Raw genomic sequence first — 13,765 nt, forward strand, 5'->3', positions numbered from 1 at the left:
TTTTCCTCAAAAAGCTAGCTTACTGGCTTTTTAATTCACTAACGATAATGTAAAAACCAATCAAATAAAACGATGATTACACTAATTACTGAACCAATCACCGGTGCAATAACTAACTGATGGATCAATTTGACTAAGATCTTAAGCTAAACATACACAATGATTTTCGAAAATCCCATAACAGACTACGGTATAAAAAAAATGTTCAAAAATCATCTGGCTTATATTCTCGGTATGGTATACCAAAGTTTCGAAATGCTGGGACATATTTCTTCAAACAATACATTAATCGCCAATCCACCGCTTCACCTTCTGGTAATTTCCTTGCATCCAGACAATATCGGTTGTATAGAACTACAATAAATCATTTCACGAAAATAAGTGTTATGCGATCAAAAATGATGAGCAGAAGATAAAAACAAGATCATATTGATAAACTAAAGAAAATACATGGGTATGTCCTAGTGGATACGTCCATCTTAGAACAGATTAAACTGGAGTATAATAATACTGAAAAATCGATCACAAATTTTCATGCTGGATAAGGGAATCCAATCTATCAGTTTATCACCGCATTAAACACTAACTGTAATTAACGGAAAACTTACCCAAAACTACTGATAGAATACCCACACCACAGCAGAAAGTTAAGATTGGTGTCCTCATATTTTCCGCTTTGTATTGATTCGGATATCTTCGCAGGAACCATTCTGTTTGTTTCATCTAAATCTGAATAAAATTTCATACCTTTAAATTAGTATAGATTGCTTCCTTCGAAAAATAATTTATTGTCATCAGTCATAACCATAAAGATCTTCTTCAGGAAATGATTTACCGATTAACTTTATTCGTAAATCACGAAAATGTTGCAGTGTTCAAACTACGTATAATGGTTGGAAAAATCTTTTTGGTTAAAGCATGAATGTGAGGGAAAACGAGTTATCCAAAAAATTTAACCGCATAAATTGCTTAAAATAAGTTTCTGAGAAAAATCCAAAATATCACTTAGAACAACTCACTTCCAAAAATTGTTCAGGAAAATAAAATGATGAAAATTTATTCTCATCAAATGAAGAGTAGAGCAAAATCATAAAAATCAATAAACAATAATAAAGTCATATACCAATAATACATGAAATGTACCTGCACTATTCTATCTAACGATAAATCAAAAGATCCGCAAAGTGATGTAGCAAAACAATCAGCTTATCAATTAAACTGTTTGACAGTAAAAATTCGAACATTAAGAAAAGCGACTAATAAATAGCTGGAAGTTTGACCACAACAGCTGCATTTGAAAATTTTAATCCAAAATGAAAAAAAAAATTATGAGCTCTTCTCCGGATTATTCGCTATTTCTTCTTTTTTGCGGATGCCAATTGGAGCGAAGAAAGGCAATTTACGCTTCAACCATATCACATGTCTCAAATCGTGCCTGTTTTCTGGGCTGACTGCAGTGAACTGATAAGTATAATATGCTGCATGATATGCTGAAATGTAAATAAAAATTAGTCAATAGAATTTTCAGTCGCTCCGAAAGACGAGCACTCAAAAAATATATACACGATATTCTTGCATATTCAGAGTTTCATAATTTAAGTGGCAAAAAAATTCTTGGTACATTCAGAGTTTCATAATGTAAGTGGCAAAAAGAAATATATTATCTAAGCAACTAACCAATCATAAAATCAAACAATAGTTATCACCTACCGACTGCGAAAACGGCTATAATTCTCATACAAAACGATCCACCATTTTTTAACGCTTCAAATTGCTGGAACCATCGCCTGGCGCGGATATTATTGGGATATAGTTGCCAGTATCCATAATAATCCTTAACATTGGACTTTTTATTTGAAGATGACATTTGGGATTGTTCCACGGGTTTCTAAAACGAAAATACTGGTCAGCTTTTCGGTGATGAAAGTGAAATAAAATAACCTTTTCCATTGTACGTATACCGTAAAGTTCGAAGTCAATAGAACTTACCGCAGATTATTTGTGAACCGTCGATTAACCGCTAATCGGTTTTCTTCCACCTCTTCTGGATTTGTAATATTTGATACTGCCCAAAACTAAATGAATAATGCAGACCTCAGGTAATTCATTTATTACATTAGATTTTCAAACTCTGGATTAAATTCCTTCAGCTATTCTGCAAAACCACAAGTCACAATGAACTATCAATTTTAGGCAATCAAATTTCAAATTACATTTTGATTTTCCGATTAAATTTCCCTCACAACTCATCTGTATAAAGTTGAGAAATGAAATTAATTGTTGACATTATAAGACTTGAGTTTTAAGTTTCTAATTATAAGCCCTACAATAGTTTGCAAAATTCAAAAGTACTATGTAACAATATTTTTTAATCCTGTAAATTTTCATATTTCTACTGACTTCTCATATCTATCAGTAATATTAAAGAACATCAATGTATTCAATTTAATTCTCAAGAATCGATCAACTTTATCAATAAAAACTTACGTGTAACAATGTATAATGTAATAAAGCCAATATTCTTGTAACGTGGCCACGTGTTGTACAAACGTGATTGGAAACGTTCAGGTAATTTAAACATCGATCATTCACTGGAAATAAACGAAAAAATTAATGAAACAAACATCCTGATATTGCCAACAATTACCGAATGAGATTATGAGATTAGTTTATAGCATTTTTTTTTCTCGTGATATCGGGATTCTCCTATTTGTGGAAGATTTGCAGTTTATGGTTTAGCTATTTTCGATCTCGTTCCGGTTTACATTACGTTTCCGGTAGGTAATATTTGGGACGAAGTTTTGAAGTTGAATTTCTTTTTTTTAGCATCAGATTTCGGATTTCTGGGAATTCTGGAATGGCAGCGCTCATACTTAATGAACTGTCATTTGTGTTTTTTGAAATGAAAAACTCTTTGTTAGCGTAAATGACTGATCTCCAGAAATGCCGAATACAAAACGTAATATTGTGACAGCACATCAGACATTAAGCCATAACACTCATATATGTGCCAACAATTACGATATAGGTCTATTTCCGGCATCAAATCGTTTTAGACCTGAGAGTATTTCACTGATTAGTGGATGGATTAAATGGGTGAGGAGTAGAAAAATGGGAAAATTAAGAATTTATCCGCATAAGAGCGACCTGATCGGGTATATACTGTGCTGTAGTCGGAAATGATAGGCAACAGAATGTGTGAATGGATGAATATATCAGATGACTGATTGAATTTATTCGAATTCAGATCGAACTTTCAGTTTTATCTCGAGATTGGTTAATTTTTGTTTATTCTTTATTTCATATGCATGATTCATGTTCAGGCAAGATCTGATTTCTGTTATTGCATGTTTTCATATTTTTGAACGGTGACGAAATAATCGGAACTTGTCATGTTCATATAATGGGACATAATTAGTTTTTAGATAACTAGAAAGGAAATTTGGAATTTGAAATGTCTGTAAGCGGAGCACAACAGATGGAATTGGATGATGTGCAGCAACCTTCCGGCACCCCAAGTATTTCTAGCAAAGAAAAGAAACGCTTTGAGGTTTTCTTCTTTCCTTTTTTATATTTTTTTTTCCTTTATTCCTTCTAGATGGATCAAGCAATCTACTACATAATCCCAATAATGTTTTACGCGATATCAGGTACAGATTTAAGGTGTTTCATGTTGTTAATGGAACAATCTGGTGGTTCGGTGTTATCTCATCATTGTAAATTCACTTTATTTTAAATAAGTATGGAAGCAAATATTTCGGTTCATTCCTGTATTATTCTAATGGGTTCTGTTCGACGATAAATAAATGAGAAATACTGAAAATTCTTGAAAATGAAAGTTTATTGAGATTATTAAAGTTCATTTCTTTTAATGTGAAATTCCAGGTGAAGAAATGGAATGCAGTAGCGCTGTGGGCTTGGGATATAGTAGTTGATAATTGCGCAATTTGTCGGAACCATATTATGGACCTCTGTATCGAATGTCAAGCAAACCAAGTAAATTTTATTATTGATGTAGCAAAAGTCCTTCTATTTCTGATAGCTTTTTGAAGCTTTGTTTTTTTTTTTTTCGGTCCGAATCGTAGTATATTGCAGAGGTAAATTTGGTACGGGTTGTTTTAGTCCTTTGTTTCTCAACTGTCCAGTTGTTTAAACTGCCTATATTAATCATTTGCAGGCTTCAGCAACTTCCGAAGAATGCACAGTTGCATGGGGTGTATGCAATCATGCATTTCATTTTCACTGTATTTCACGTTGGCTTAAGACACGTCAAGTGTGTCCTCTTGATAATAGAGAGTGGGAGTTTCAAAAGTATGGTCATTAGATGCATGCTTTTAAAAACCGGTATTGTATTTTTGATCTTGATGCTCTCTTTTTGCAATCTTTTTACTGACATAATATACTGGCCTGAAAATTATTTTCATTTTTAGTCCTAAAATTCAAGTGATATGATGGTGCAGGATTGTGTAGTTCGAACTGCAACTTTTGTTCTTTAACAAAATGATTTTTGCGAACTGTTAGTAGACGAACATATTATTATTTAATCATCCCAAAGTTCGTACTAAGGTTTTAGTAAAGCCGAAGTACGCATATTCAAAATTTTCGATTTCTGTGTCGTCTATTTCTTCCCGAAGTGAATTTTGGTGTTTTGAATTGAACACAACTTCTTTCATATTATGAATTATATTCGATTAGTTTTATGATTGGCTGACAAGAAATGAATTCTTTCTTTTCGTTTAGTATTTCACATTCTCAGTTTTTCTTTAACTTCATAAAGTAAACCTTCATAAATTGAGGGTAAAAGTCCCATTCCAAGTACCATTCGCATAAATTTAAATATGGTGAAAGTATATTAACTGGAGTGCTGGGCAACTCAGATAAATGATGGACAAATTGATAATGTATAAACCCGTTGTCGTAGAAGTTCACAATGAGAAACCTGACATATAGTTACTGTGACTTTGCAATTTCATTCGTTTGTTTACGCTCATGCGGGTTGGCTTAGTTTACTCAAGTTGAAATTGCTGCTTCTTGGATTCGAGCGGTCAAAAATGAATTTTACACTTGGATAAATTTGAATAGAGGATGTTGAATAAATTTCAAACTTTTAATTTAATGGATTTTATATAAAATAGAATTTAACCTCGAAAATTCTTAACACTTTGCTAATCAATAATGCTGGGCGGTTGGTTGACAAATTTGCAATGTTATGTGGTAATACTTGCAATACTATGTCCCTCGGAATTATTTCGACATGTTGCGGTTGAATGTTCAACTACAGAGTCTACATTACCATTAGCAAATGCTGCTCGTGATCAGGCTAGTTGTCGTTATTTCGTTTTATAATTTCCGTTTGCTCTCCCAAATAGGTGAGAAGAGGACAGTTAATGATAAGAACACAAAAAATTGTGTTCGTGTCACTAACTGTCCTCTTTTTTTATTCGTTTTTTATTTTCTTATTTTTTGTTATCCAAACAATCGTGTCATTTGCAAAGCTCCATCAATAGAGTAATTGTTGGAATTGTTGTGATTCATCCAGTTAATATCCTTATAAACTTCACTTAGTTAATACAGAATCGTTTTTAGATTTTAATATTTCAGCTAATTTGAAATTGTTATCACATCTTAATTAGCTGTTATCACATCTTTACGCTTTATTTGTGAAAAAAATAGTCATGAGAGAAGTAAGATTAAATTTTTACCCGCGTTCCTGCTACAATTTATAAAATTATCTTGGATAATCCCCAACCATGATGTTTCACTTGCTTTAGCCTGAATCATTTTCGTAGTCAATTTTGCGAATCACAACTGAAATTTCATCCAGTTATAAAATCAATGCAATTGTAAAACAGAAAAATGAATATTATTGAGGTGCAAAAATTAATTTCCACGGGAATTTCCCAATTTTGGGATTAAATTTTGGATCATTTGTGATATTTGCTAAATGCAAAATACTAATTAGAAACAATATTGTATGTGGAACAGTAATGATCACAGTGTTTTAAATTTCAAAGAACGAGATATACCAATCGCTTTAATATTTACTATTGATCATAATTTAACACCGATAAAGGTAAAAGTATTTATTTTGCTTACCTAATGATTAAATTTAAAATAAATAAATGTCGGATGGAAAACACAATTAATTTCTTTTTTGGTAATCATATACAAAAACGATTAATCGCGTGGTCAATTTAGTGCTTTTAACCTGAAATAATGAGTGATATGTTAGATATAATAATAAATAATATGAAGACCTTTCAACAAATTAATTAACAAATTGATCTTTTAATAATTTAAATGGTAAAATTTAATTTTTTCCAACAAGTCCACGCGAAATTAATTAATTACGTGGATAATTTATTGCTTTAACTTCGAAGTATGCAAATCATATATTAGAGCGACGAAGCAAATTGGTCCTTCAATAATTTAATTGACAAAATTGAATTTCTTTCTTTCGATGAGTTTTCCAGAAACAATTGATTGCGTAGCTAATTTAATTGTTTAACCTTGAAATACGTGAGTGATATGTAACAGTGACGAAGTAAATTCAAGTTAAGTATTTTACTATTTAACTGATCTTTCAATTGATCTTTCAATAATTTAATTAATATGAGGGACAATTAATTTTACAATAATAATAGGCGAAAAGATCGAATCCTATTTCATTTTGTTTTTTATGTTTAGTATATTTCAGTTTATTTATATCATTTCAAAAAATTTAAAACAACTCTTTTTTATATAAATTATTCTAGCATATGATTTATAGTAAATTTCATCACCATATTATCATCTTTCTGTAATTTAACGAAAGAAATTAAAAATTTATAAATTCTTTTTTTTTAATGTACAATATCAAAATATGAATATCTTCTATTCCAATTTCAAATTTGTTAATATATTATTAAATTAAAGTTAAAACAAGTATTGGATATATATCATGCTATAGCATGCTTATTATCAAATGATTCCAATTATTTATATGCTGCCGTTTTACATTTACCCAAAAATCCAAAATTATATTTTGGCAAACTTTTAAATACAAATAAATTACATCAAAGTCTTGAAGATGCTGGTCGAACTACTAAAGGTAATGAATAAATTTCAAAACGAAATTTTTTTCTTTTTTGAAAATTCATTTTTTTTCTTAAGTATTGAAAAGTTTCTCGTCTTCATTGAATAAATGAGTTGAAAGATAAGGAGGAAAAGAAAAGAAAATTAGTATCAAATGATTTCTATAAGACTGCACTTCGAATCATAATTACAATCATTGACAGTCCATTTGAAAATTTGCTCTATTAATCTTGACCAATGTCCAGATCAAAGACAAATCCTTCAAGTTTACCTTTGATTTGTAAATTGGTCAAGTTTATTGCTAATTAAAGGACAGCTTCAATTGTATTCCAAGTTTTATTAGTTTAAGAGTTGACCCGTATTATGCTTTTAAGTCTAGCAATTTAGATTCTGACCTTTGTTATGTTTTAATTTTCTATCGGTTTGTAACTTACATTATATTATTAAACCTTATACTCTTGATTAATTGATTTCTATCATGTCTTTTTTTTCATTCGACAAGTTGACCTCTGTCATGTTTTCATGTTTTTCACTTTCTCGATTGATCTATGTTATATTTCTAACCTTACATATAGGGTCGATTTACTTGATGTTTTGCAAGTTTTAATACTCCAGATTTGATCTATGTTATACTTTCGACCCTTTACAGGGTTGACCTCTGTCATATTCTAAACCTTGCCTCCATCAATTGACATTTGTCATATTTCTCTAATTCTCCATAGATTGACCCTTATTATATTTTTAAACCTTACATTATAAGAGTTAATCATTGTATGACCGGAAAAAATGAAGTTTTATTTAAAGATGAGAGGAAAATCCGGAATAATTCGTGCTATCTCATACAACAAACAATCAATGTAATAAGCAAATGGCTAACAAAACGATTTTTTTTTGAAAAAGTTATCAAACATATTATACTGATTAATGACCGCAATGACCAATGCATTATATCCAAATATTTGCATGGAATTTATCGTAAAGGTTATTCTCTGAACAAAAAAAAAAAATTTGTAAATTAATTTCAGTAAAAAAATGAGTGATATAATTATCGAATTTAATTTATTCTATTTTAACAATTTTAATCAAACAATTTTTTGACGAATTTTATATATGTATGCATTAAATGGTAAAAATTAATTTATTCTTTAAATTGTTATATGGATTTAAAAGAAAAAAAGTTTAAATTTAATTTAATACATTACTTTAAAAAATTTTGTCAATTTCGTTGCAATAAAAGAAAAAAGATTTTAATGAAAATTTGAAAATTTCAATTTTTAATCTTTTTTTTTTCAGCCAATTAGTTTAATTTTTTTTTTTTTGTTTCTTTTTTCATCTTAAGTGTATTATTTTGTCAATTGATTATTTCTTTTTTTGTTTTTGTGCAAAATATTTGATAAATATTTTAATTTTTTCTTTTTTTCTTTAGGACAAAGTCGTTGGCTTATTGATAAGATAACTTTGAATGCAACAAAAATGATGTATTCATTGTATGAATTAGTACAAAAAGAAAATATTGCTGAAGAATTAAAAGATAATAAAAATCAACGTGTTTTTGAAGGGATTCATTTATTATTATCCGATTTAATTAATCAATCAAAAAATGGTAAGTTTTTTTAAATTTGAAATTTTTAAATTTTATATATAATTAAGTATCTAATATGAATGGAAAATAAAATGCTAAATTGGAATTACATTAAATTCACATATATATTAGATATAATTGTGTATACATGTAATTGCATACAAATATAGTTTATATGTAGAACTTCAAGAAGGAAGGGGAAAATATTAATTAATTTTTGGAATTTTAATTAAAGTTACACGTATTTACGTACATTTCTGAACATTTTTTAAAAACTTCTGTGGATTAATATTATCAGTTTTTTAATTTTAAGTTTTTTAAAAATCATTATTATCACTTTTGTTTTATTTTTCTTGCATTTTTATGAATTACATTTACATTTCTATACTTTTTAAATAGCTAAGTTTAGCACTTTATAAGTCGTTGATTATATTTGCATTAATTTTTAAAATTTTTTTTTTGCATTTCTTTGAATTACATTTGTATTTTATACTTTTTAAGTAATCAAGTTTAATATTTATAACTTGTGATATTTGTATGTAAAAATTTTTTAATCTTTTTTTTAACAACTTGTCTTATAGCATTTGTGGATAAAACGATAATCAAAAAATCGTTAATAGAATTTTTACACGAAATAATATTTGAATCAATTGTTGCTGATGCGATATTTAGTATGGATTTAACAAATAATTGGATCAAATATGATTTTAATGATTTTAAAAAGCATTCACAATCAGCGATAACATTCGAAGGGTGATAAACATTTTACTTTGATGAGCTTTAACCTGCAAAATCTAAAAATTCTCCCATTTTTTCAAATTTGAATTTAAAGATATAAAATGAATTGGAATAATTAATTGTAAAATTAAATGGAAAGTGTTTAAATGGAAATAATTACTTGAAAAATATGGAAAATTTCAGTGTATAAAATTTCATTCAGACACAAATAACAAAATTTTTGCCATAATTATTTGCGCCTTTAAAATTTCTCACTTCTTTTTAATATATTTTAAAAAAATTGCTTGTAAAATTTCGAAAAATATGAAATTAAAGTTGGAAATGGTTGCTTAATCTTTTACGCGCAATGTTTTTTATTGTTGGCGCACTTGTCATGCTAATAACAACATGCGCATTATGCGGCTTTACATGCATATTATCATCCATTTTACGTGACGAATATTATCATCGACGACAAATACGTGAACGAGAGCAAGAATTGCGCATTTTAGAGGAACGACTTCATGAGGCTGGAATTGTAAGTAAATTTATGAATGGCAAACTTTTTTAATAAACTTTTTCAAATGATTTAATTTTGAAACGATATAATAAATTTTTTAAAAGATTTAATTTTAAAAAATATTTTGATGCATATATTTTGTTGCTAATTTTAATAATAAAAATAGCGCAAACAGAGAAATATACGAGTTTTCTGCAATATTTTCGTGTTAATTGTTAAAAAAATTCTAATAAGTATAATTAATAATTGAATGAAAAATAAGTTATTAATTTCAAAATTGCAAGAAACACCAATTAAAGTAAATAATTATGCAATAATATGTCAAATAAACAATGATGTTAATTGAAGTAAGTTTAATTAATAACAATAAATTATAACAAAATGTCTAACTTTATCAGTTAATAATGATAATAATTATTGCTACTATTACAATTACTATAAATTGTTGTAGTAAGATTAACGAATTAAAATGATAATTAAATTTGATTTATTTGCTAATAATGAGTTAAAACATTGTTAGTAATAAATTTTATTTTATGTAACTTTGCGTTGATTTTATTTCGTATTACATTTCCAGAATTTAATTTCATTTCAGAATATTCATTTCAATGCATTCAATGATCCACCAGAATTGGATAGGCAAAGTAATAATGAAATAAATACAGCTATTGAACAATTAAGTGTGGTAAGTTTAAAAAATGAAATAGTAAAAGTCTGATTTGAAATTTGCGGACTTTTTAAAAATACGATAAATAGGTTTGTTAAATATTCCAAATATTTGTTTGCTAAATTCTTCAAAAAAAATTGAAAAATGAAATATTTAAAATTTTCATTTCGTTTTAAAACAATTTCAATTTTGGTAAAGGAATGAAGCTTAATTACAACTTAGTCGTATTATTTTATTGTTACTAATGCAAAATGTTTATATTTGATTATTTAATTTACCACCAAAAGATATGCGTACTTAATTTTTTTTTAAATTCTTAAATTTTGATTAATTCTTATTAAGGAAAAAATTTTTTAAAGATTATAATTGTTTGCAGAATAATTTTTGTGGTTCAAAACAAAAAATTTTTGAATTAAGAAAAAATCATTAGTCAAATTTAGAACTCAGAAATTGATTTAACTCAATCAAGTACAGTCGCATCAGATGGCGAAACAATACCTTCTACAGCAACATCATTTTTATCGCCAAATAAACAAGTAATTAAATTAATTCCCTCTTGCAATTTTTCCTTTATTTTTAAAATTCTTCTTTCCAATAGATAACTTAAAATGGAAATTGAAAGAGAAAAGGGTAAATAAATATTTTTGTATTTTAGTATTTAAGTATTTGTCATTGTTACTGTCATTTAGCTATTTGTTTTAGTGAGATTTCCTTTTTTTTGAATTTTAGAATTTATAATAAAATTTTTCAATTTGTACTGATTTTATAATTTGCAATCAAATTTTTTAATTGTTTTTTTAATTCATTATTGTTATTATTATTATTTGATTATTTTATTTTCTTGTCCTTTTGAATTTATTACTTTTCATTGCATATTAATTGGTTAATTTATAGGAAAATCTTCAAAATTTGATTTAGAAATTGTCATTATTAACTGTTTAAATTTGATAAATTATTTATTATCAAAAGCGAAATGATAAATTACTCGTAAAAACTTGTTATCAACTTACATGCGCAATTTGCAATTTATTGAAGGATGGAATGCGCAAAGATGATGACAGCGGTGTTGATATAATTATTGGAATATGACGAAGTTAAACTGAGCAATATTCAATGAATAAATTACAACAATTTATAACTTTGCATTTTTTAAGTTATGAAATAAATCGCTTAATTGAATATTCGTATATTATATCTGAAATGAAACGAATTTTTTATAAAATCACAAAAGTATAAATTATTACATTTTAGAATGGAATTTAAATTTAATTACATAATAAATCATTAAAACACTATTGTGCCAAAAATAAAATGCAGAAATACTAGGTACTATATTTGAAATAAAGTATCGAAATATTATATATTGTATTTGAAATAAAATGTTGACTTTTAATGGTATCATAAATGCATAATATTATTATATTTTATGCAAAATCATCCAATTGCTAAACACAAAAAGCATTCATTCCGGTTTGATTAATTTTTTTTTGAAAATTTGAATTACTTTAAATTATCTCAAAAGTCTGAAAAAAATTTTGACTTTTTAATTTAACATTAAATGCATTCCTTTTTGGACTGTTTTTGTTCTTTTTTTTTTTTTTGAAACATTGTTAGTCAAAATTAGATTGCTTATAATATTTAAATAAACATTTCAATTATTTAATAAAAAATAATACTGTAATTCGAATTTAAAAACAACAACGTAATACAAAGAAATAACAGTCCAAATGTGAAATGGTAAATATACTAATATTTGTTAAAAAGATATGTTATTCAATTTATGTGTGCCTACGTCAATTCGGTGACATATAACTGGAAAATGTCAACGAAATTGATATTTGATTGCAACAACTAACTAATTTTTCACTTTTTAATGATACTTGATTTAATTTACATACATGTATCTCAAATAAACCATTGAAAGTAAAATTTTTTATCTCATTAAGCTAAAATGTAATTAATTAATGTATCAATTATCAATGATCATGCTTGTTTGTGGTTGTAAAAATTTTTACAAATAAGCTAGTTCATTGAACCTGTTGAAATATGATAATATGAAATATTTATTATGATATAATACATCAGAAATCATTGAAGTTTATTTATTTTATCTGTAATCATGCGAAATTTATTCTGGAAAACCGGTTTAAAACCGGTAATTAATCATTCTTCCTATTTCTATTCTAATTGCCCTTTTTCCTTTTCCTTTTTTTTTAACTATTTTTAGAGAAAATAATTACAATTATACTTTGTACTTTATCTTTTATGTAAAATGCTAATTATACTTAAGTTACTATGTTTTCCTCTATTTATATCAATAATTACTATTGGAGAAAAAAAATTGTCCTTCACATTATTTCCTTTTCTTTTTTTTTTACTTAAACCATTCCATTTCACTTTTTTTTTGGTCCTCTAACTTCGTCCTTTTTCTTAATTTGTTATTAAAGCCATATGTTATTTAACAAATTTAATAATAATTTACAACTTTTTAGAAACTTTTAACTCAAAAACTTGAGTTAGATTGAGTTAGATTGAGTTAAATTTTTATTTAAAATTACTATAATTGTTACATTAAAAGCAATAATAAATAATAATAGCAATAATAATTTCAATTTTTCAACAATTTTCCGACTTAAATTTTTTTTAAATGAAAACGATAAGATATATTTATAAAACGATTAATTTCTCGAAATAAATATCATACGGTATAAGCCTAAAATGAAAGAAAAAAGAAATTAAATTGCATAAAAGTATAGCAAAATGTAATTTGCATCTTTTTTTTTGCAAAAATCGAAATGGAACAATGTAAAACTGGAATTCTAACAATTTAATTTTACTTTTTTTTTTTTAAATTTACACTAAATTACTGATGAGAGAAAGAAAATGCATATAATTTTTTGATGAAAATGATGTAAAACGAGTTGCAATTTTTGAAAATAATATAATAATTTACGATTCGATAAAAAAAAGTGAATAAAATGGCTTTTCTTTAAGTCATTGGGAAAATATTTTTAAAATGAGAGGTATGCAACTGAATTTATGTATGGTTAGTTGGATAATAACATGGTATTATTTAAGGAAATTTATTGTTATTATTATTATCGTTATTATTATTATTACTATTATTGTTATTACCATTATTATTATTATTATTATTATTATTATTATTATTATTATTATTATTATTATTATTATTATTATTATT

General features: G+C 26.5%; 4 protein-coding genes across 4 annotated transcripts; 2 read left to right on the plus strand and 2 right to left on the minus strand.

Annotated features, from left to right (window-relative positions):
• Positions 1-205: 205 nt before the first annotated feature.
• Positions 206-723, minus strand: LOAG_03237 (hypothetical protein; the record flags this gene model as incomplete). The annotated part of the gene is made up of 2 exons (XM_003138774.1): positions 206-354; positions 609-723. The coding sequence occupies 2 exons, from the start codon at positions 721-723 to the stop codon at positions 206-208; spliced, it is 264 nt and encodes an 87-aa protein (XP_003138822.1).
• A 358-nt stretch (positions 724-1,081) lies between these two features.
• Positions 1,082-2,631, minus strand: LOAG_03238 (hypothetical protein). The gene is made up of 4 exons (XM_020446264.1): positions 2,488-2,631; positions 1,990-2,075; positions 1,711-1,888; positions 1,082-1,490 (listed from the first exon to the last, which is right to left on the minus strand). Exons 3-4 carry the CDS (start codon positions 1,865-1,867, stop codon positions 1,327-1,329), a joined length of 321 nt encoding a protein of 106 aa, XP_020303373.1. The 5' UTR covers positions 1,868-1,888; positions 1,990-2,075; positions 2,488-2,631; the 3' UTR covers positions 1,082-1,326.
• A 788-nt stretch (positions 2,632-3,419) lies between these two features.
• On the plus strand, positions 3,420-4,515 carry LOAG_03239 (E3 ubiquitin-protein ligase RBX1). Its single transcript, XM_003138776.2, has 3 exons — positions 3,420-3,550; positions 3,886-3,996; positions 4,178-4,515. Exons 1-3 carry the CDS (start codon positions 3,455-3,457, stop codon positions 4,322-4,324), a joined length of 354 nt encoding a protein of 117 aa, XP_003138824.1. The 5' UTR covers positions 3,420-3,454; the 3' UTR covers positions 4,325-4,515.
• A 5,225-nt stretch (positions 4,516-9,740) lies between these two features.
• Positions 9,741-11,096, plus strand: LOAG_03240 (hypothetical protein; the record flags this gene model as incomplete). The annotated part of the gene is made up of 3 exons (XM_003138777.2): positions 9,741-9,911; positions 10,489-10,578; positions 11,001-11,096. Coding segments are annotated over 3 exons (357 nt in total), but the record flags the coding sequence as incomplete, so codon positions are not given.
• Between the last annotated feature and the right edge of the window lie 2,669 nt (positions 11,097-13,765).

The sequence above is a fragment of the Loa loa genome, assembly GCF_000183805.2.
Source record: "Loa loa unplaced genomic scaffold supercont3.321, whole genome shotgun sequence".
In the NCBI taxonomy this organism is placed as follows: domain Eukaryota; kingdom Metazoa; phylum Nematoda; class Chromadorea; order Rhabditida; family Onchocercidae; genus Loa; species Loa loa.